Source organism: Danio aesculapii, chromosome 21, assembly GCF_903798145.1.
Source record: "Danio aesculapii chromosome 21, fDanAes4.1, whole genome shotgun sequence".
NCBI classification, from domain to species: Eukaryota; Metazoa; Chordata; class Actinopteri; order Cypriniformes; family Danionidae; genus Danio; species Danio aesculapii.
Genome location: NC_079455.1, coordinates 2,820,003 through 2,844,331, shown reverse-complemented (window position 1 = coordinate 2,844,331; position 24,329 = coordinate 2,820,003). Strand labels below are relative to the sequence as shown.

Here is a 24,329-nt window from a genome sequence, read left to right as displayed (position 1 = left end):
AGAGAAGTTCAAGGTCTCTTAGAAACTCTTAATTCTATATTTTAGAATAATAAAAAGGGTGGATATAGTTTTTTTATTTATAAACAAAGCCAGATTCAATCTGTGGACTTTATTTAGCTATTTCTGCGCAGAATTTTGTAATAAAAATCTGATTTCTGTGGAATAATTTGGAGAGTTTGAGCTGAAAACTTAAAAATATGTCTAAAAATAAAGACAGGCAACTTTTATGTAAGGTTTAAAATGCATATTCAATCAGCTTGAACCATTTGTTTGGTAAACAAAGCTTCAGCAGTAAAGAAAAAATACTTTACTAATTGCATTGCACACAATTAAATATTCAATAATGCCATAATTCTAATATATAAATAAGCTATATACATTTATATATATAAATAAGCAAAGTATAATATAACCAAAACAAATGTTGAAATTAATAAATATATATATTTTACACATTCAAGTTAAGTAAATGGATGGAATGCCATGCTCAAGTTATTATTAAAACTATTATCTTTAAAAATGTGTTTAAAAACACTTCTCTTTCTTAAACAGCACGCTGAGAATATTGTTAAATTGAAACTTCATCAGAGGGCTAATCATTTTGACTGAATATATTCAGCATTGACGTATGTGCAATAGTCACAGCACAGGATGAGCAGGATTAGGATTGAACCACAGTTCAGGATGCATGTCATTTAAGGATCTGCAAAGTTCAACCAATGTAGACTTCGTTCATCATTTGCATGTGTTTTTAAAGGCTTGTGCTGTGTAAACATATCAAGTGAGTTTAAGGCCTTCAGGCGTTAGACTCCATAGCATTTGCAGCTTTAGGAAATGTTTAATTGCATGTCATTTATATAGAGAGGACTGCTAAGTAGTTCACCCCAGACCTTGAAAATGAAATAAAGAACTCTAGAACCGTGTCTCAGTGCAAGCCAACACATATCAGTGATTCAGCGTCTACATTTAATAATGTTAAAGAGGTTTATTATGTATTAATTAGACTATAAACCGTACCATTTCATTGGAGTGCAGTGAGTGCATATTCTGTGCTTCTGAATGGCTGTATTTACATTCCTGTCGTGTTTCGTCTGGTGCAAACAACCAAATTGCTTATCACTGTAAATCTCGTCATGTAATGTGTTGTTAGGACACAGGGTCACAATGTAACCTGCTCATCTAATGTTTACGTTTCGCTAATTAATAATCACCTCATGTGGAACTCTGAATCTGTGTTACTGTCCACCAGAGGTCGGATTTCGGTCACGGACTATGAGGTGTCAGAGTGGACAAAAGTCAAGTGAACGCAGTACGTGCGAGAGAGACTGAATGTGCGCGCGAGTAAGATCAAGTGGACGCAAGAGAAGCCGAGTGCTGGGTCAAGAAAGGCCAAATATTGGGGTGTGAGAGAGACCGAGAGACTATTAAGGTTACTATTATTAATTACTATTACTAATATTACCCTGTTTACTAATGCGTTTCCATGGGTTCCATTTAATGTAAAGATGGCACGTTTTGTTAATACAACTGTAACATTTGTGAAGTTATAATTTGCACTTTATTTAAGATATTTGAGGAGTTTTGCCCACTTTAAAAGCTATTTATTACTCGGGTGTGTCCTAAAAAATACTGGAAGTGATCATATAAATTAAAAAAATAAATACAAATTGAATTTTTTTTTTTTTAAATTCTTTTCTAGTTCTATTCTAATATTATTAATTATTATATATTGATTAATATCTTAAAAATGCATTTATACTTAAACAACTTAGAGCAGATATGTTGAGCACCATTAAATATAGGCCACTATTATAGTTTACCATGTAATAATTCATTAGGCCTGTAATATAATAAACTGATATATTATCTTTTCTTTATATGGGTTCAATCTAAGGCTTTAGGATACTATAAAAGGGACTTTGGTTTTATTCAGAGTTTTTATTCATCCAATTACTAAATTACAACAGGAGAGGAAATTCTCTGAACTCACTGATGTGTTGACAGCTCCAATCATTTTTACTGCAGCGCTTTTGCAGTAGAGGCTACTGCAGTGCAACAAAATAACGAAACTTAATATTAGACGTCCTCTAAACATGTTGGAAAATTAAAGCTTAAACAAATGCTCTGTATGTTAAATCTCCTTCTCTCAATTCAAATTTGTATCACCAAAACATTTGTAATTGGGTCATTTCTACTATTCGGTGCCATTTGTGTCCCCAAGGCATTATATGGTACAGGATATTTATGGTGGCTTGAAAAGCCAGCATATTGTTATCTATCTTAAACTTATTATTATTCTTCTTCTTCTTCTTCTTCTTCTTCTTCTTCTTCTGAGACTAATTTCTAAGTGTATCTCCTCCTAGGCCTTTCAAGCTACATACTTCAAACTTTCGTCAAACCTTCAAACTGGTCTGACTCGGGTTGCTATATCTTTTCTAACTGATCCGACCTTGGGTTTTCCGAAAAACGACCCAGAAAAAACCCAAAAGTCCCATTGACTTAACATTGGGTCAAACTTTGTGAGCTCATAACTCTGCATCAGACTGTCCTACAGACTTCTAACTGGACTCATTTAACTCAGTCTAGCCAGCAGCCAATAACTGATGACTTTTTAACTTACTAGCCACTCCCTAGCAACCACTTACAGCACCCTAGCAACTGTCCCATAGACTTCCATTGTAAAAGACTCCCATTGACTTAACATTTGATCAACCTTTGTGAGCTCAGAACTCTGCATCAGACTGTCCTACAGACTAGAGTCTGGCCTCATTCAACTCAGTCTAGCCAGCAGCCAATCACTGATTACCTTTAAACTTACTAGCCACTCCCTAGCAACCAATTTCAGCACCCTAGCCACTGTCCCAGAGACTGTGACTAGCTTTTCTAACACATGCTAACAGTTTAAACTTCCTACTGACATGCTAATCTTGCTAGAAAGGTGCTAGCAACACAATAGCGACATGCTAGTCATGCTAGTAACATGCTAATTCATGCTAGAATCATGCTAACAACATGCTAATTCATGCTAGAAACAAGCTGACTCATGCTAGAATCATGCTAGTAACATGCTAGTTACATGCTAATTAATGCTAGAATCATGCTAGTAACATGCTAATTCATGCTAGAAACATGCTAGTAACATGCTAATTCCTGCTAGAAACATGCTAGTAACATGCTAATCCATGCTAGAATCATGCTAGTAACATGCTAATTCATGCTAGAATCATGCTAGTAAAATGCTAATTCATGCTAGAATCATGCTAGTAACATGCTAATTCATGCTAGAAACATGCTAGTAACATGCTAATTCATGCTAGAAACATGCTAGTAACATGCTAATTCATGCTAGAATCATGCTAGTAACATGCTAATTCATGCTAGAAACATGCTAGTAACATACTAATTCATGCTAGAAACATGCTAGTAACATGCTAATTCATGCTAGAAACATGCTAGTAACATGCTAATTCATGCTAGAATCATGCTAGTAACATGCTAATTCATGCTAGAATCATGCTAGTAACATGCTAATTCATGCTAGAATCATGCTAATAACATGCTAATTCATGCTAGAAACATGCTAGTAACATGCTAATTCATGCTAGAATCATGCTAGTTACATGCTAATCCATGCTAGAATCATGCTAGTAACATGCTAATTCATGCTAGAATCATGCTAGTAACATGCTAATTCATGCTAGAATCATGCTAATAACATGCTAATTCATGCTAGAATCATGCTAGTAACATGCTAATTCATGCTAGAATCATGCTAGTAACATGCTAATTCATGCTAGAAACATGCTAATTCATGCTAGAATCATGCTAGTAACATGCTAATTCATACTAGAATCATGCTAATAACATGCTAATTCATGTTAGAAACATGCTAATTCATGCTAGAATCATGCTAATAACATGCTAAATCATGCTAGAAACATGCTAGTAACATGCCAATTCGTGCTAGAAACATGCTAGTAACATGCTAATTCATGCTAGAAACATGCTAGTAACATGCTAATTAATGCTAGAATCATGCTAGTAACATGCTAATTCATGCTAGTAACATGCTAATTCAAGCTAGAAACATGCTAGTAACATGCTAATTCATGCTAGAATCATGCTAGTAACATGCTAATTCATGCTAGAAACATGCTAGTAACATGCTAACTCATGCTAGAAACATGCTAGTAACATGCTAATTCCTGCTAGAATCATGCTAATTCATGCTAGAAACATGCTAGTAACATGCTAATTCATGCTAGAATCATGCTAGTTACATGCTAATTTATGTTAAAATCATGCTAGTTACTTGCTAATTCATGCTAGTAACATGCTAATTCAGACTCGGCTTTTCAAGCCACCATAAAGTTTGTCCTCAAACTTTAATATCTAGTTCAAATTGCAATTAAAAAATCCTTAAACATGTCTGATAGCATTATCCCTTTCCACAACGATAAGTGCTCAAAATTAAATAAAATTTAAAATAATTACTTTATATTCAGCGCAAGAATCTGAATTGCCATGTCCTTAATAATTATTAATAGTAACTTTAGTAGTCTCTCTGTCTCTCTCGCGTGCACTCGGTCTCTCTTGTGTGTACTCAGTCTCTCTGTGTTCGCTTGATTTTTTGTCCACACTGGCGCCTCATATCGGACACACACTTTGAGAGCTTTCCTGAATGAATGAATGAAATGCTCTGTTTTACACCAAGGCGACCCGGGATGCTGAAATATGATTGGCTAAACTAGCAGTGGGCGGGTTAAATGACCAAAACAAAGACAGACGTTCGGGCATGCAAAACACATTATATATATCTGACTTTGTTTTTCAGATAAACAAGAATGTTCACTGAGCATGTTTCTAAATATCTGCAAACATATTATGGTGTTTTTATGCTTTAGAAGAGTCAAAAACTTACATACCGCAGCTTTAAGTTGTGTTGAGTCCGGTAGTTTAATAATTTATCGAGTAACTTTTCAGATAGAGTAATTAAAAATCTAATTCAAATTAAATTTTAATGATGTAATTAGTAATTAATTACTTTTTTGAAGTAACTTACCCAACACTGGTGCTGGTTAAAGTGAGCACCGAGGACTGACCTTTGAGTCGTAGGCGGACTGTTGTATGACCTCCGGCGCCATCCAGAACGGCGTGCCCACAAACGTCTCCCTTTTGATCTGTGTGTCCGTCAGCTGTCCCGCAACCCCGAAATCTGCCAACTTCACCTCGCCAGACTCAGACAACAACACGTTAGCGGCTGCAACCATGTGAAGAGAAGACACAACAGAGAGAAACCATTGAAAAACTACTCGACTGAACAAAAAACAACAAAGACATATTGTGTGTCCTGAAGACAGGGGTATTAGTTCAATATCACACTCATCTGTGGTCGCCATCATCTGTGGTCTAGACATGCAATTTTATATATCTAGTGTGTTATATACCATTTATATACACTTTTAGCTTGGCATAAATCACTGAATCAGATTAGACCATTAGCATCTCACTCAAAAATCTAAAAAATTGAATTAAAAAATGTAAATTGTTTATGAATTTTCTTATTTTAAAATAGCAACTTTGCATTAGCATACACTACAGTCAAGCATTAAACAGGAAAGAATTCAGCTTTTTTTTTTTAGCAAGATGCTAACGGTCTAATCCGATTCAATGATTTATGCTAAGCTACGCTAAAACGCTATCACACTGCGGTTTTTGAGTCACGGATCGAACCATTTTTTGGATCAGCAAAAAAAGGGAGGCGACAAAGGTCATTTGCTTTCCATTTATACATAAATATTACTGCAAAAAACATTAGTGTGCACAAACAGAACTTACAAATAACAAATAAAATTTACAAATAAAAATCAAGAAAGAACCAGGTGAAAAAAGGTATTCAATATGAAATATGATCTTTGCTACTGTTGCTGATAATGCTAAATATAAAAATCTAACATCTTGTACAACATATCGTATTAATTTTCAATTAATAATTCAACAATTCACACATTAAGCTTCATGTTTCATCATGCTATAGGTGTATCATTTCTGAAAACCTATTCAGTGGCATAATTTTGATGGTGGTTTGTCGCCCCCTGTTGGTTACACAGTGTAATTGCAATTACATCAGATTACATCAGACTTTATATCTGATCTATAAACTGTTCTCCCAGTTCTTCTGTATTGTTTAATTGTTTGTAACTCACTGAAAAAGCTCACTGAATCTCTTGGTCAAAAGCAGATTTGACTGCAGTGCATTGAAGGATTAATAAACATGTGTAAATAATCATTATCATTTATTGTTCATGTTATGCAGGTTTGAATTGAGCTCACAATCTTTTAATGTTTATTCGTGCAGCTTTACACTGAATGCGTTAATGCAGGATAAACAAACAGTGACAGAAAACACCTTTAATCAATAGCCTAAGAAAGCGTTTAGCTAGGTCCCACCACAACTACTTGTCATCATTGTATTTTACAGGGAAGCCAAAATGCTTTCATACACGTGATTTGAATGAAGTGGGAGGTGATCTCTCTGCAATTGTTATAAATGTTGGATTACCCTACGAGTTAAAAAAAGTTATTAATCCGCGGGTCACGTGCGTTCCGAACCATGAATTGTGATCCATACAGATCAACCGTGATCCATTTCAACCTTATTAAACGTGCTCCTGTCAGACTTGGAGATTGAGGAAATTGATAGACATGTCGTTTTATATGCAGCATCTCGCAAAAAAACAAACAATAATTGAATAAATGTTCTCATTTTAAAACAGCAATTTTTGATTAGTGCACACCACAGAAGAGTCAAGCTTTAAATAGGAAAATTCTCAAAGCTATTTTTGGATTGAGCGAGATGCTAATGGTCTAATCTGATTCAATGATTTATGCTAAGCTAAGCTAAGCTAAAAGCGCCCCTGACAGACCTGACAGAGATTGGCTGAATGGATTCAGAAATGGTAAGTCAACGGTTTAACTGTATGCTTTTCCTCTACATGATCACGAGCAGAAGAACCGATAGACTGTGCCATAAAAAAGCTCCGCTGTCAATTGGTGTGACCACACTTTTTGTCCTGCTTTTGTCCTCTGAACACTTCCGCATAGTTTTTGTGGATTCAGTTTTTTGTGTTTGTTCTGTTTCTTTGTGGTGATTGTTGAAGATTGCTTGCCTATGCAAAAATCTCACTGGATTATTACAATTGATGCCAAAGTTATAGTTTGGAAATGTAAGCTGATATCTTGCACTTATATAATAATAATAAAAATAAATGTCCTTTTGGTAAAACTCTTTTACTTCTAATAACATTGTTTGGAAAAAATGACATACTTAAAGCCAAAAAAACATGCAAGCAAACAATATTCTCTAAAATTAAACTGCATGAAGATCAAACACTAATCAGTGCAGATATTTGGAGACGGAGCAGCCGGAATCACCTCACCCTGGAGAACTCAAACAAGTGGAAAAACAAACAGCAGTGGAAAAACAAAGAGGTCACACCCACTCACTCATCCACGCAGACACAAATATTCCTCACGTGGAGACAAACGCTCTGCGCACACACGCACGCACACACACACACCTTTAATGTCCCTGTGGATTTTCTTCTCCGAGTGCAGGTAGTCCAAACCCTTCAAGATCTCTTTCAGCATGGTAGCGATCTGGGATTCATCAAAGGGCCCAGCTCGCAGCTGCAAACACACACACAAACACAGTCAGACAGACAGGTTGAGAGCACATGACAGGCAGGATGTTCAGGAGCTATAAAAGCTCAAACATAAAGTGGGATTTCTCACCAGGTCCAGTGCTGAGCCTCCTCCCAGATACTCCATAATGATCCATAGTTTACTACCCTGAAGAAACCAAAACAACAGAATTACACATCAACTCTTCCAGTCTTATTAATGCCATTGCTAACCAATTTAATCCCACTACTCGCAACTGTGACCATGTCTCTTTTTTCTTATCTTAAGAAACTACCAACGTGTTGTTGTTAGCTGTGCATAAGAACTTTTAAATGAAAAAAAAAGATGCATTAATGTCACATCTTCAGGTCAGATTATGTAACTCAGTGCATTTAGGCATTTAGACATGGTCAAGACGATCTGCTGCAGTTCAAACTGAGCATCAGAATGGGAAAGAAAGAGGATTTAAGTGACATTGAATGTGGCATGGTTGTTGGTGCCAGACGGGCTGGTCTGAGTATTTCAGAAACTGCTGCTCTACTGGGATTTTCACGCACAACCATCTCTAGGGTTTACAGAGAATGGTCTGAAAAAGAGGAAATATCCAGTGAGCGGCAGTTCTGTGGGTGAAAATACCTTGTTGATGCCAAAGGAGAATGGCCAGACTGGTTCCAGCATATAGTAAGACAACAGTAACTCAAATAAGCACTCGTTACAACCGAGGTCTGCAGAAGAGCATCTCTGAGCGCACAACACGACCAACCTTGAGGCGGATGGGCTACAGCAGCAGAAGACCACACTGGGTGCCACTCCTGTCAGCTAAGAACAGGAAACTGAGGCTACAAATTCACACAGGCTCACCAAAACTGGGACAATAGAAGATTGGAGAAACGTTGCCTGGTCTGATGAGTCTCCATTTCTGCTGCCACATTCGGATGGTCGGGTCAGAATTTGGCATTAACAACATGAAAGCATGGATCCATCCTGCCTTTTACCAATGGTTCAGGCTGGTGGTGGTGGTGTAATAATGCGGGGGGATATTTTCTTGGCACACTTTGGGCCCATTAGTACCAATTGAGCATCGTGTCAACGCCACAGCCTACCTGAGTATTGTTGCTGACCATGTCCATCCCTTAATGACCACAGTGTACCCATCTTCTGATGGCTACTTCCAGCAGGATAACGCGCCATGTCATAAATCATAAATCAGCGTGAATCATCTCAGACTGGTTTCTTGAACATGACAATGAGTTCACTGTACTCAAATGGCCTCAACAGTCGCCAGTTCTCAGCAATTCTGAAGGCAAAAGGTGTCCAACCCATTACTGGAAAGATGTACCAAACAAAATGGCCGTTGAGTGTACAAAATATATATATGTATCATTATCGATAAAAGTATGTGCCAAGCATTTGAGTGGGGCACAAACAGGTTTTTTATCCAGATTTGACCAATCAGTTAGGGACTTTATCTTCATCTCCACCTCTCCAGCAACCCTAACCTTAACCAAAGGCAGAAAATAAACACTAATGCCAAGACAAAAGAGGACAATAACAGCAGCCAACGAGAATCAGAATCTACGGTGAAGTTCAGTCATTTGTGGTGTTTTAAAGTCTAAATATTAATTAATAAGATGAATAAAATCTATTACCTGTTTATTTTAGTATGATAATTACATCAGTTTTTTAAAAATTTTTATGATATAGCACTAAAAATGCTATTTTATCAGTAAATATCATTAATCGCAACACTCAACAAGATCACATGTGTTCCCAGTATCATTGAGCCCTAAAATGAACACTCAATGTGCCATCAATGTACAGACACACACACTTACTCACTCACTCACAAAGAGGCCAGACAAAATCTATGAGCATACGTTCTGGCTGGCAGGCTTCCAGAAATACAGGTATTGTGACATAGCACAAAGGGTTTGGTCATGAATCATCGGTGGCATCAAATCTTTGCAGGCAAACAACTTTAAAACTCGCCATTAAAATAATCCTCAGACATCTTTTATGTTCATTTCCATCCAGAGTCAGCCATGCGTACTGCGCATGCGCTAGAGTCGCACACAGTGATGACGATATGACAATACTGCAGTACTTCATCCTCAAATTACAGCTGAAGCCAAGCGTTTTACAAACACAAGCACTGCAACTCAGAGCGGTACATATTGCAGGGCTGCGAGTTAGAGCTGCACAATATATCGGTATATCGCACGACTGACAGTATCGTGACTGTTAAATGAAAAATGAAATAACGTTAGAACATCTTGTGCTTAAAATGTGTAGATGTGGCAGACGCTGTTACCTGAAAACGCCACTCCACCGGCTTTACGGTGAATGGCTTTAGTCATTTTCATAGCGGACTTTAACCCACTGGAAGTCTTTTATCCACTCTTCGTAAAGTGTAAATGGTGGATTAACAATCACCACATGATCAATAATAAGATGTGCCATTATTTGTAACTTTAAGTGGTTTCTAAAACAAAATCTGTCAGTGTTATTTTCATTCTCTCATATCAAGACCTTTACATTTTTGTGGCTGTAGCTCGGTCTCATCTGAACTGAGTGATTGACAGCTGATATTAACCAATCCATTTGCGTTCTGTTCCAGAGCAGTGGGCCAATCAGAAGAGCTTGAAGGCGGGGAAAGCAATGCAGGATTTGTTTACTGCAGCAAGTTGACATGACAACTGCTTTAAACCTTTCCTGAGCGCAGCGTTTGGGGTTTTTTGGTGCAAAGATGCATTCTACGTGAAATTTTTCGCACAACAACAATTTATGCACTCGCACAAATGCTCCCAAATATATTTTGAGGTCGCATAGATAAAATTTCGGGCGCAAATGCAACCAAAACGGTCACAATTTCGAGCCCTGCACCTTAAATTTCAACTGTAAATGTGTTTTTTTTGTTGTCAATATTTAGATTTTTTTTTAATCAAACCCTCAAGATTGCAGATTTTCAGGTTATATCTTGGGCCAAAAAGGGCAACGCAGTGGCGCAGTAGGTAGTGGACGGCTCATTATTCCGCGTTAAGTCGATGTATAAATCTTATTATTAAAAAATAAACACTTATGATAAGTTTTCTGATAAAGGGTAAAGATTACAGCACATAAAAATTTCGTCCAAGGTTTTAAAATATTAATTAAACATATTAAAAAAATAAATATGACCTCACATTTTGTCAATCACATTTACTAAATGCCTGATAAACCTATCATAAAAACTGAACTGTCACATAAACAAAAATCAGATTTGGTTAGATTTATTTTTAAGTTTTTCACATCCGAAAAAAAGCATTTTACAGGGTTTTTTGACAGCACAGGGCCGCCGCACAATTGAAAGCCAAATTCCAGAGTGCTGTCACACACAAAGAAGAACATTATATGACATATAAAGACAAAATGTGGTGAATAATTGACAACCACTCCTCTAGCTGACTAGTTTCAGTGCCTGGTGCACCCGTGTGTCTCCATATATTTCTGCCAGATTCTGTTCAGGATTTGTTTTCAGAAAGTTGTGATCTGTTGCTGCAGTATCACAAGCAAAGTACGAAAACGTCACAAATACCCTGAAATAAACTGAATTTCTGGATCTGCACAGCTCTTTGATAAAGAGGTGAACTCTCCTTTTTCTCCATGCAGTTAATTGAATGATCTCAATATGTATTCCTCTTTTTTTTTTGTAAGAGAACAAAGCATCTCTGCTTGAATTGACTCTGAATTGTTTAGCGATTTTTTTTCCCCCAACATAGTAATTAATACATGAAGAATTTCTGGAATACAAATAAAACCCATTATGCCCCTTTTTACAATTAAAATATGTCTCTAGAGTGTGTACGTGAAGTTTCAGCTCAAAATACCACACAATGTTTTATAACTCTCTGAAACTGACACTTTTACGCTGATAAAAATAGTGCCGTTTTGGTGACTATTGCTTTAAATTCAAATGAGATTGTGCTCTATTCAGAAGAGGGCGGAGCAACGGATGCCTGTGTGTCAGCATAGTGGCAGATTCAAGAACAAGATTAACGTCCTATGCTAATGAGGGACAGATGGTCACTAGTGTTGCCGGGCTTTCCCCCTCTGATGACATGTACAAAGAGAGAATGTCAAAGTGTTTCTGCAGACTGCTTTTATCAAGTCTGATTATAAATAAACATTTTTGCATAATAGGTGCCCTTTAACATATGTGAATAACAAGTCAATCCATACCTTTAGGTAAGAGCCGTAGTATTTGGTGACGTGAGGACTATCACACTGGCTGAGGACGGTGATCTCCTGCTGGATGTCTTCGATTTCATCTTCTGCTTCCTCCAGATCGATGGTCTTGATGGCCACTACGTTCTGAGTCTGCCGGTCGATACCTTTAAACACCTCACCGAACGATCCCTTGCCGATACGGTCCAGTTTCGTGAACAGCTCCTCAGGATCTGTTCGACTGTTCTGGAACATAAAGGTCACAAAAAGAATAATAGGAATGTTGCTGGCGCTGCGGTTCCAATGGCACGTTCTACTGAGTGTCGCCTCTTGGTGACTTTAAAGGGCACATAGTTTACCCCTTTTTATGATTTAATATTAATATTATGGTTCTTCTGAGTGAGCCAGTTTAGATTCAGTTTAAAACACAATTCAGATTGTTTTATTATAATGTGTTAAAAAGTGTCATGTTGGTGGCGTGTCCACAGTTCGCCGATTTATGGGTGTGTTGCTTCACACGTAAATTAGTTTCGGCTTCCCACCAACGTAACAAGGGGGCAGGGCCAACAGAGTCTGACAAGCAGACAGAGAAGGAGCTGGAGTGAAAGGTTCAGCAATCAGTCGTACATATACGACTCGGACACAGACCAAGCAGAGAGTACAAAATCATTTGTGTCTTTGTACAGTTTTACAGCCAACTGTGTGCTAGTTTCAAGTGTTGAGCTTGTACACAGAAACTAATAACCACGCACACTGAATTAACTTTGACTGAGGCACCGGATGCGCCGCTCGAAGCCGCGACAAGGTACACCAGACACTCTCTGTGGCGCGGCAGAAACATGAAGTGTCCCGAATCGTCGCGCCACGCATTTTTGAATTCTAAACATAGGTTTCTGCAGCAGTCCGCGGCGCCCAGCCATCGACTTGAGTGTACCCTGATAGAAACCGATGTTTAGAATTCTAAAACGCATGCTAGTTAAGATCACAGGGAGCTTCTGGGATCACGAGAAATGCAAACGGCTAAAGTATAAGGTAGACTCAATGAGAAGTACACATGTTTGCAAACCTATCTAAAGACACAACCAATAATTCCGATTAGAGCGATAATGTGGAGAATATTGCTCTTGTGTTGAGCCCAATGAGCCTTGCATCTAAAAATAGAGCTAGCGTGTTCCTTTAGTGATATCGCTTCGACTCACGCTGAAAATGGCGGACGTGAATCAACAAACTGAGGATATGATGAAGCGCCTGTCAATCAATATTGGTGGGCGGGGGGACCGCTCTCCTACGTAAAGTTGCGGTCGGTTTGAAAACCGATCCAATTGGTCCACCGTTTTTATGTTGTTAAATTGAAAAAAAAGCACTGGGTGTGTTTATATCACCCCAATATGACGCTCTATACACCATACATGCACATAAGTCTGTCCAAACAGCTTGAAAAGTAGATTTTTTTACCATAGGTGCCCTTTAAGCTCTTTGTTTGTGTCTTGGAACACGTTGACAAAACGCAATGTGCACTGAAGCAAAATCACATATACTGTTTTGATGCACATGCTGGAATTTAATGGGTGTTTTCATGGTAGTTTATGCGCATTTTTTATTATTGGATAAAACGTTTTTCCTGCTCACATTTAAGTGGACTGAACATAAAACTATTAAGTTGTGCCAAAAAAAACTAAATAACAAACAATCAAGAATTGTGTTGTTTCTGCTTATTTTATACAAGTAGTTTAAACAAACATCATTTTTTGAGTGTACAAATGCTAAGTTTGTGTCAAAGACCCCTTTCAATCTAAACACATTTCTCTCTTACAGTACGCTCTCATGATTAAGCATCCGTCAAGGGAAATCAACATAAGCTGCTGTGAATAATTAAGCGAGACATGCCGTCTTCTTACAAGATAAGCACAAAGTCATGAGTAATAATGAGACAACGATGATACCCTATAGATGGAATAAACCTTACATCCCATAACACTGAAAGAGATTTTACAAACGAAAATAAGGCTTGAAAATGAACAGAATTGTCTACTTTGGCATGATGCAACATTCGAGAGGAGCAATAAATCAAAATTCAATTAATTTTGGCCTCCAACAATTACAAAAAACAATAAGCCACAGCTTTTAACTGAAAGAATGTCCACACCACACCATGTCAGTCAATAATGTTCCAAGAAACCTTAGAAATCAATTAAAACAGATGTTTAACTGGTATCGGTTAACTATTGCAGCTACAGATATTTATTATGTCCACAAGGAAGTTTAGCCAGCTCTAAAAGAGGCAAAAGATTGCATGTTACATTGACTATCTTGAATTATTTAAAGCGTTTGTTTCTTTTATTCAGATCATTAGTTTTATAGTCTGCATGGAATAAAAACAGACTTAAAAAAATGAATCTGTGAAGGTTTCACTCTGAAATGTATCACAATATGAAAGTAATGCAGGTTGTAACTTCCAGTTCACTCTGAGGTTTATTATTACACTTTATTAGGTATACCTGTATGCAAATTTGTAATCAGCCAATCACATGGCAGCAACTCAATGCGTTTAGGCATGTAAACATGGTCAAGACGATCTGCTGCAGTTCAAAGCGAGCATCAGAATGGGAAAGAAAGGGGATTTAAGGGACTTTGAACATGGCATGGATGTTGGTGCCAAACGGGCTGGTCTGAGTATTTCAGAAACTGCTGATCTACTGGGATTTTCACGCACAACCATCTCTAGGGTTTACAGAGAATGGTCTGAAAAAGAGGAAATATCCAGTGAGCGGCAGTTCTGTGGGCGCAAATGCCTTGTTGATGTCAGAGGTCAGAGGAGAATGGTCAGATAGAGTTTTAAGAATGTACGATCATGGACACAATGAGTACATTTACACGGACACTAATACGCTGGTTGTAATACGATAATGACCATGAATATCATAAATGTAATTTAATCGCCATGTCTGCGATAGGTTTATTGCACACACACATCATGATAATTTTGTGATATATTGTGCAGCCCTACTAATATTGTCCACAGTGGAAAGTAAGCCAGCAAGCTGTCCCCATGCAGAGGAAATGTGCCATATGTGGCTTATATGCATTTTATAATATACAGTCCTGGAATAGAAACACTCTCTCTCCACAAATTATAAATACCACAAGCCTCCAACTATATCCGTGTCTGAAGTTGTTCATTCATCCACTGTTCACAGACTTGAGTTGAACTCAAGTTCATACATATATATTCATACATATATAAGGGACTTCACTGCTGCTGCACACACACAGTTGATTTAAAGATTGCCTGGCAACACAAAAAGTGCAGCGCACAGCTCTTTTCAGAAGTCAACCAACAAGGCAGAAGAGTTAGCTTCAGGTTTACAAAACTCAAAAGCAGATTCTGCGTGATCGCCCCCAAAATGCATCCTGCTTCACTGCCTGTGTCCTTCAGATAAACCCCTGTGCACAGACCGCGACGTTAATGACAGGGCTATCTGTATGCCAACAAGCTCACAAGGGGGTGTGTTTGTACCCCCACACGATTTATCAGCTGGACGCATTTCCTCCACTGAGGGCTTTATAAATGCATGAAACGGCAGAAAGGCAGATCCCCTCAGGGACTGCAGAAAAGCTTTCGGGATAATGCACGAGGGTACAAACTACATGACACGACAAGCTTTCATCCGAGTGTGCTGTTCCTGTCTGGCTGACTCAGGTGCAAACCACGGTAAACCAGAGACGGAAACACCCCGACTCTACGCCCAAGACTATGACACGCCTTCATGGTGCTATTAAAACATCGCTTGAATGAATGGACAACTGTGTAGGACAAGACTGCGGGGAAAACTCAGTAAATAAACACTCCAAAGGCACGTCACAAGTGCTACATTAATGAGCAAACCTCTGCGTAATGATTAACAATACAACCAGGAATGTACTTTTCTGCTTAGGTGTCACAGCGGAGTAGTCACTGAGTGTGTGTGTGTGTGTGTACAGACATACATTCAGTGCTATGCATGTTAGGGCTCAGTTGTTCTCGCTTGTATAGAGAAATTTCAAAATGACCCATTATTGAGGACATTTCACTTGTCCTCACTGATTAATAAGGCTTACAAATCGGGACAGGTTATTATTTGCATGTTGTCTGTGAGAGTTAGGGAAGGGTTAGGCCATAGACAATGTCATTAACCTGAAATAAAACCAATGAAAGTCTACACAAGTCCTCACTAATATAGGAAAGAAAATGCATGTGTGTGTGTGTTTATGTGATATAAGACACAGATTTGTATAATGACATGGGTTAAAGAAGAAGGTGACTTACGAGGACACTGCTCATGTCTGCATTTTTCAAAAGGCTTATAAATCCTACAAAATTAGTATTTTTTTACCCATTTTGTTATACCTTTACACAAATAAACAGGAAAATACAAACATTTATTCTCACGCAGTTAGTCACGATTGATCATTAAACAGCACTAGTTTGTACAGTATAAAAACCATAACGCCTATGGAATGTCCCCACAATCCCCCAAAACCAACTTTGTGTGTGTGTGAGAGAGAGTGTGTGTGTTTCTCTACATGAAGCATATGCCTAGCCATGGTGTTCTGCATCAGCGACCTGTCTGTTAAAAAAGGAATAGAGGTGCAGCCATGATCTTCAACCTTAAATAATACTATTACTATATGTATATATTCTGACTTCAAACCTGAAGTACACACTCAACTATCATTAGATTATCTTTACAGACTTTGTAGGAACTGTGCTGTGTATGTCTAGCTACTCTAATATTTGCGTTCACAGCAAAAACAACGATATTCAAAGGTTTTAAAAATAAACATTTGAATTCCATATTAAAGTTCAAATGTTCAGTAGTGTATACTGCTTGTAATATACACTACCTGACAAAAGTCCTGTCGCCTATCCAAGGTGTAGGAACAACTAGTAATAACTTGACTTCTAGTTGATCGTTTGGTATCAGAAGTAGCTTACATGAAAGGCAAAGATCTCTAAATTACACTTATTTGAGCACAATAAAATATGATCATGCGTTGATTTTTAATTATTTAATTAGGACTGTAAGGTCTGACATTGCTTAGACAACAGTCTTGTCACAGAACAGAAATAATGTCCAGTATAGAATATAAAGTCATGCTGCAGTGGAGGAAAATTAATATTGTGTGTATGACTCCCATGAGCTTGGAGCGCAGAAACAAATGTCCTGATACCTCAGGCTGTTGATGTTGCCATCCACTTTGCAGACCTCTCGCACGCCCCCATACCGAATGTAACCCAAACCATCATTTTTCCTTCACCAAACTTGACTGATTTCTGTAAAAATCTTGGCTCCATGCGGGTTCCAGTAGGTCTTCTGCAGTATTTGTGATGATTGGGATGCAGTTCAACAGATGATTGATCGACCTTCTGCCACTTCTCCAAATAATCAACTAGAAGTCAAGTTATTATTTGTTGCTCTTACAACTGAGATCTACGACAAGACTTTTGTGATCTATTTTTGTTGTTGTTGTTTATTCAGAGGAAAATAACTCAAACCATAGGAGATTCTAATGATTTCCATTTACAAATACCATTAAAACTATGACAATTTTCATAACCAGTACTAATGGTTTATAACCAGTAATAATGGTTTAGTGTGTTTTGGGCCATATTCCATCAAGATTTACTGGTTTTAACACCACCACAAATAGAATGCAAATAATTAAAAGGAAAGACACACAAAGACTATTAAAGTTCCCATTAAAACCATTTTCGTTCGATTACATTCATTAAAACCATTATAAATTCTATAAAGTATCTGTTATTGTTGTCGTTTTTCAGAAAAAAATCAACTCAAACTAGGGGTGGGCGATATGACCTAAAATTAATATCACAGTATTTTTCATCTTTTGAACGGTGACGGTATAATATCATGGTATTACTTTAAATAGCAAAATAATATACATCTCAAGAAAGAACGGACAAAAGAAAGTCTCACTTCTATCACTCCTTAAAAGTTTTGGTTTGGGTCATTGTAAATGCTCAGTCTCGTTATGAGCTGATCTTCATTTCTCTGTGTTGGTGGAATAAAGCAGGCGAGTCAGCCGCACCAATTTATGAGCAGACAGAGCAGGATTCTCGCGATGACCACCGGCGCAATTCCGCTCTTTGTTATGAGCTGTAGTTTCAGTGTAAACTTAGTAAAGGTGAGATTCTTTGGCGATGATGTCTACAGTATTAGATTTTATATTTAGCGGACATTTGCGCTGAACACGCGGTGAATGCAACGCATCGAGATTCGGGCACCTTCTCCGAAAACCCTCGATTGATCTCAGCTGGCGGATCAACATTTACCTCATGTCATGATCGCTGTCATCTGCGCCATTATTATTATTATAACTTTAGGTGAGGTTTGCAAACCTGTGCACTTTTCACTCTTCAGCCGTTTGCATTTCCTGCAGTAACAAAAGCTCCCTGTTATCTGACAGCGGGAAGCGTTGAGTGACTGACAGCTAATATGAACCAATACAGCAGCAGGGTAGAGCGATTCAGCAAGTTTTTAGAGAAAATCAAATCAGATTGCACTACAACCATTATATTCAGACACATAAATGCTCCCAAATATATTATGAGGGCGCATAGATTACATTTCGGGCGCTCATGCGACCAAAATGGTTGCAATTTCGAGCCCTGTAGTATAAGGACATGTATTCAGACCACAACTGAACGTCTGAAGAAAATTGAATGCCGTATTATTTAGAATTAGCTATTATTGATGTAAATGCAGCCGTTCAAGGCGCATAATTGATTTATTACGGTATTGATGGTATTAGAAAATCCATGTCGTGGCGCAATGTCACACCGGTGATGACTATGACACCTGTGTACCGCCCACCCCTAACTCAAACCATAGAAGATTCTCCATTCACAAACACCATTAAAATCATTAGAAAACATTGAAACCAGCAAAGTGTGTTTCGGGACATATAAAACACAACTTAAAGAATGCAAATAATTACCAGCAGTAGAGTCCCACAAAACCATTAGCTAACATTGATTAAAACCAATTCATTTGTCTAAAACTATTACTATACCTGCTCTTTTATTCCAGCATGCACACGTATATTTAGCAATCAGAAATGATTTTGTGTATAAAACTATATACTGAAAAGCAAGCAAATGTAAAAGTGGGACAGAAATAGTTCATAATTATATTGAGGTAATGTTGGTTTTATATTCACACATTCATTCAATGACAACTTGTGACATGCTCCCTATATTGTTTACCATGGTGCTTTGAATTTTAAATCTGAAATCACATCCAAGTATGACTTGAAAACAACATTAGCACTAATGCAATTGACTGTGAACATTCTGTTGTACTTTGATAATAATTGACAGCTAATATGAATTATGATGCTAGTATGATACTTTAATTATATTATTATGAGGAAAAAGTCCAAATGTGTGAATGTAAAAGCAACATTACCTCAATATCCTCACCATCATCATCAAACAATTCATGATAGAGAATGACCTCATCTATGGACAGTAATGAACATTAAGAAAGATGCTTTTCTTATCAACAACATCCTTATGCAGCACTGTAAAATAATGATTTAAAATGTACAGTATTACTGGCTTTAGTTTTACGGCTGTAATTGTTAATTTACAGCGCGATTGTAAATTTTACAGTATTATTGGCAATTTTTACAGTATCACTGGCAACGAAAGTTTTACAGTTTGGGGGAAAAAAAAAATCAACATACACAAATCTAAATATCACAAGGTAAAACCAGTTTTGAGGCTTTTATAATAAGATTCATTCTTGAATAAAAGTCCTGAAGATGAAAACAAAAAGTGCAATTAATCTTCTGTCTTTGATAGAAAAGGTGTAAAGTACAGGAAAACACCTGGTCCATTTCGTTTATTTTATTATATTTAGTTATTTTTTATTTTACTTAAACTTCATGTAATGCATCATGCGTGTAATTTGCTCTTATTTTGACTTTTTTTGTAAGGCGAACATTACTATATGTTCCAAAAAACAAAACATGATTGAGGTAAAGTTTTATATTCACACTTTCAGACTTTCTCTTTAATAATATAATTTCAGCACATTCACAATTAGTGAAATCATATTAGCAGCCAATGATTATCAAAGTACAACACGCTTCACAGTGAATTAAATAATTGGGCTAAAGTTGGTTTTATATTTGCACATTCGTTCATTTTACACCAGTGACAACTTATGACAGGCTACTTTAAATATTGGGTCTGAAATCGCATGAGAGTATGACTTCAAAACAACATTAGCACATTTAATTGACTGTGAACGCACTGTTGATAGGCATTTGCTGATAATTTCCCTATTAAGAATTTCCAAACATACTATCTGAAATTATATTTGGAAGGCGAAAGTCCCAAATGTGCGAATATAAAACCAACTTTACCTCAATAAATATATAGTGCTAATGTTGATTCAAGTCATACTTGAATTTGATTTCAGACCTAATATTTCAAAGCAACATGGTAAGCAATATATTGAGCATGTCACAAGATGCAACTGAAGCAATTTGTGCATATAAAGCCAACTTTACCTCAATCATAAATTATTTGATGATGATGCTGAGGTAAAGTTGGCTTTATATTCACGCATTCAGACTTTCTCAATAATATAATTTCAGAAAAGTATGCAAATTCTAACAGGGTATATACAGGAATCGGAGATTGATATTCAATACATTTTAGGACCTTTTTTAAGACTCATCGCATACATTTACCACTTCAGGTTTCAACCAGCAACACTGCCGACATTTTAACTTGCAGTATATTTACTAAATACTGATTGCAAGAAACGAATACTAAACTAAAACTGTATTTACATACTAAATAAAAATGTTAATCCAGCAGGTGGCGCCTTTACAGCAGCAGGAATAACAGTGTTTCCCTGGTTACTGCAGTAAACAAAGCAGCATAATGTCAAATCTAGCATGGTTTTTTATTTATTTCATAAACTACACGGCATGACAATATTCAAAGATTAAATTCAGGTAAACTTTAGCGTACTGATATCGAAATTAATACCTTGTAAAATAGCATTTAAGCTTTTTTAAATATGTTTTTGGGCCTTAAATTTTCTCTAAATTGATATATCAATTTGTAATACTTTTTAAGACCTCGCGGACCCTCTGTCTAAACAGCGAAAATATATTAGCAGCCAATGACTACTAAAGGACAGCATTGTTCTCAGTCAATTAAATAATTGGGCTAAAGTTTTATATATGCAGATTAATCCATTTTAGACCAGTGGCAAGTTGTGACAGGATGCTTTAAATACTGGGTCTGAAATCGCATGCAAATATGACTTCAAAACAACATTACATATTTAATTGACTATGAATGACACTGTACATTAATAGTGATCGGCTGATAATATAATTTCCCTATTAAGTATTTCCAAAGAATTCTTTTCTGAAGTAATATTTAGAAGGTGAAAGTCCCAAATGTGCGAATATAAAACCAACTTTACCCTGAACAAATAGTGCTAATGTTGATTCAAGTCATACCCATGTGATTTCAGACCCAATATTTCAAAGTAACATGGTAAACAATATATTAAGCATGTCACAAGTTCACTTAACTAATCTGTGAATATAAAACCAACTTTACCTCAATCATAAACTGTTTGATGATGATGATGATGATGATGATGATATTGAGGTACAGTTGGTTTTATATGCACAAATTCCGACTTTCTCCTTAATATAATGTCAGAAAAGTAAGCAAATTCTAAATAGTAACATCATATTAGCAGCCGATGACTATAAAAGTAAAACATTCAGTCAAATAAATAGTGCTAATGTTGTTTAAGTCATACTTACATGTGATTATAGACCCAATATTTCAAAGTAACATGGTAAACAATATATTGAGCATGTCACCTGTTTGAAGATGAAGATAATATTGAGGTAAAGTTGGTTTTATATTTACACACAAACTTTTTAGTTTCAGAAAAGCAAGCAAAATTCTGAACAGTGAAATCATATTAGCAGCCAATGACTATTAAAGTACAACATTGTTTACAGTCAATTAAATAGTGCTATTAAGTCATAGTTACATCTGATTTCAGACTTAATATTTCAAAGTAACATGGTAAACAATTTATTAAGCGTGTCACACGTTCTCACTGATCAATTGCGCGAATATAAAACCAGCTTTACTTCAATAATGAAGAAGATGAAGATGATGATGATGGCCTGGCGTTACCTTTCCACACCAACTCACCTGCATTCCAGGAACTTGAACGGCTACCGGCGACTGAGCCATTTCCACCGGTCCACAGTCAAACTATAAGCTCTCGGACAAACACGGACAAAAGTTCACCTCGTCTCCCCTTAAACAGTCCCGTATTTACACTATATTTACACTGTTCGTCAAACTCCCCGCGACGCCAAACTCTTGAGCTAGCAGCGCTCGGTTAGCCTTAAAGTCGACACTCGGTGACCATGATTCCTTGGTAAAGACGGCTTTTAGTTGTTATTTTGAGAGACAGGCGGATTTGGACAGCTTGTTACAGGCTGTTTGGAGAGTTTGTGCGGAGTTTGTTCGTCAGGAGATCCTTTTGGACGCCATGAGTCTCTGAGAAAGTTGTTTTGTGCTTGAGTTTAGCCGTTGGGTGGAGCCGCGAACAGACGCTGCGTCACTGGAGCTGCTGCCGCCCGCTGGAGCTCGGGTTTGTTTGTATTGGTTTGATGTCGAGTATCTTGTATTTAAACTTACTAAATTATAAAAATCAGTTTCCTCTATAATGATATTTGATAAACAACAACAATAATAATAATTATTATAAAACTTTGAAGCAAAATTTGATTATTAATGATTACATAAAGTCTGAATTATTAGCCCCCCTGTTAATTTTACCCCTAATTTCTGTTTAATGTAAAGATTTTTTTTAAACTAATTTCTAAACATAATAGTTTTAATAACTCATTTCTAATAACTGATTTCTTTTATCTTTGTCATCATGACAGCACATAATATTTGACTAGATATTTTTCTAGATAATAGTATTCAGCTTAAAGTGACATTTTAAGGCTTAACTAGGTTAATTAGGGTAAAGTTTGGGTAATTAGGCAAGTCATTGTATAACAGTGGTTTGTTCTGTAGACAATCGAAACAAGTATTGCTTAAGAGGGCTAATAATATTAACATTAAAATGATTTTAAAAATTAAAAACTGCTTTTCTAGCCGAAATAAAACAAATAAGACTTTCTCCAGTGCATATTTATATATATATGTTTATTCTTAATTTTCTTATGTTATTAACTCAATTTTATATACATAGATGTACATTTACAAACCAGAAATATTTACTAAAATATATATATATATATATATATATATATATATATATATATATATATATATATATATATATATATATATATATTAAATGCAGCATTAATAAATAAAATATTAACTATATTTTTTCTTTTTTTTTGACATTTTACACAATTTTCTTTTTGAAATGCAGCATTACTTTTTAAAAACTACATATTTTTTACTGCAATGCATTACTTTTTGAAAAACTTTTTTAAAACTATATTTTTTGTTACTTAAATGCAGATTTTTAAACATTTATTTATTTAATATTTATTATTATTATTTTATTATTTAAAAAGTATTTAAAAATATACTTTTAACTTACTTTTTTAAAGCATTACTCTTGTTAGACCTTTTAAAACTATATTTTTCCTACTGAATGCACCATTACTTTTTCTTTTACCTTTAAAAAAAAATACCTTACTGAAATGCGCCAAACAGCTGAAATTTCTAAATTGTGTAATCTCTTCGAGCGATGTTTTATTTATGTACCCGTTGGTATAGTTTTTGTATATTTTGTTTTTAAACCAGAGATAATAATGAAATGAGTCTAATCTTCAAAAAGAGCCCACCGTTACCTCTCCTGTCTTTTTTTGTCTGACTTGAGATCGCTTTGCTTCTGTCTCCCACTATCCTGATCCATTCACTTGGTTTTGAGATATCTTTTCATCAGGCACATTATCAGATTTACTCGTTGTTTACAAAAAAATATGCTTGACTGCCTCTTTGCTCTTCGTTGTTGCATTTTGCATTTCAAAATGCATCACACATTCTCTATTGGAGACAGGTCGGGACTGCAGGCAGGCCACTCAAGTACCTGTATCCTCTTCCTCCTCAGCAGGACTCTGTAATGTGTGCAGAATGTGGTTTTGCATTGTCTTGTTGAAATGTGCATGGGTGTCCCTGGAAAAGAAGGCAGCATATTGTGCTCCAAAATCTCCTAATCAGCATTAATGGTGCATCACAGAAGTGCAAGTTACCTTTGCCAAGAGCACTGACACAACCCCATACCATAACAGACCCTGGCTTATGGACTTGTTGCTGGTAACAGTGGATGATCCTTCTTTGGTTTGGAGCA

At 36.5% G+C, this 24,329-nt stretch overlaps 1 protein-coding gene across 1 annotated transcript in view; it reads right to left on the bottom strand.

Moving 5' to 3' along the window:
• Nucleotides 1-22,559, bottom strand: part of stk26 (serine/threonine protein kinase 26) — a 32,041-nt gene extending 9,482 nt beyond the window's left edge. The window contains exons 1-5 of the mRNA XM_056446668.1: nucleotides 22,154-22,559; nucleotides 11,902-12,132; nucleotides 7,795-7,851; nucleotides 7,581-7,689; nucleotides 5,103-5,260 (exon numbers count right to left, since the gene is read on the bottom strand). Coding sequence (XP_056302643.1) covers nucleotides 5,103-5,260; nucleotides 7,581-7,689; nucleotides 7,795-7,851; nucleotides 11,902-12,132; nucleotides 22,154-22,195 — 597 coding nt within the window. The 5' untranslated portion in view covers nucleotides 22,196-22,559. The remainder of the gene's footprint in view (nucleotides 1-5,102; nucleotides 5,261-7,580; nucleotides 7,690-7,794; nucleotides 7,852-11,901; nucleotides 12,133-22,153) is intronic.
• Between the last annotated feature and the right edge of the window lie 1,770 nt (nucleotides 22,560-24,329).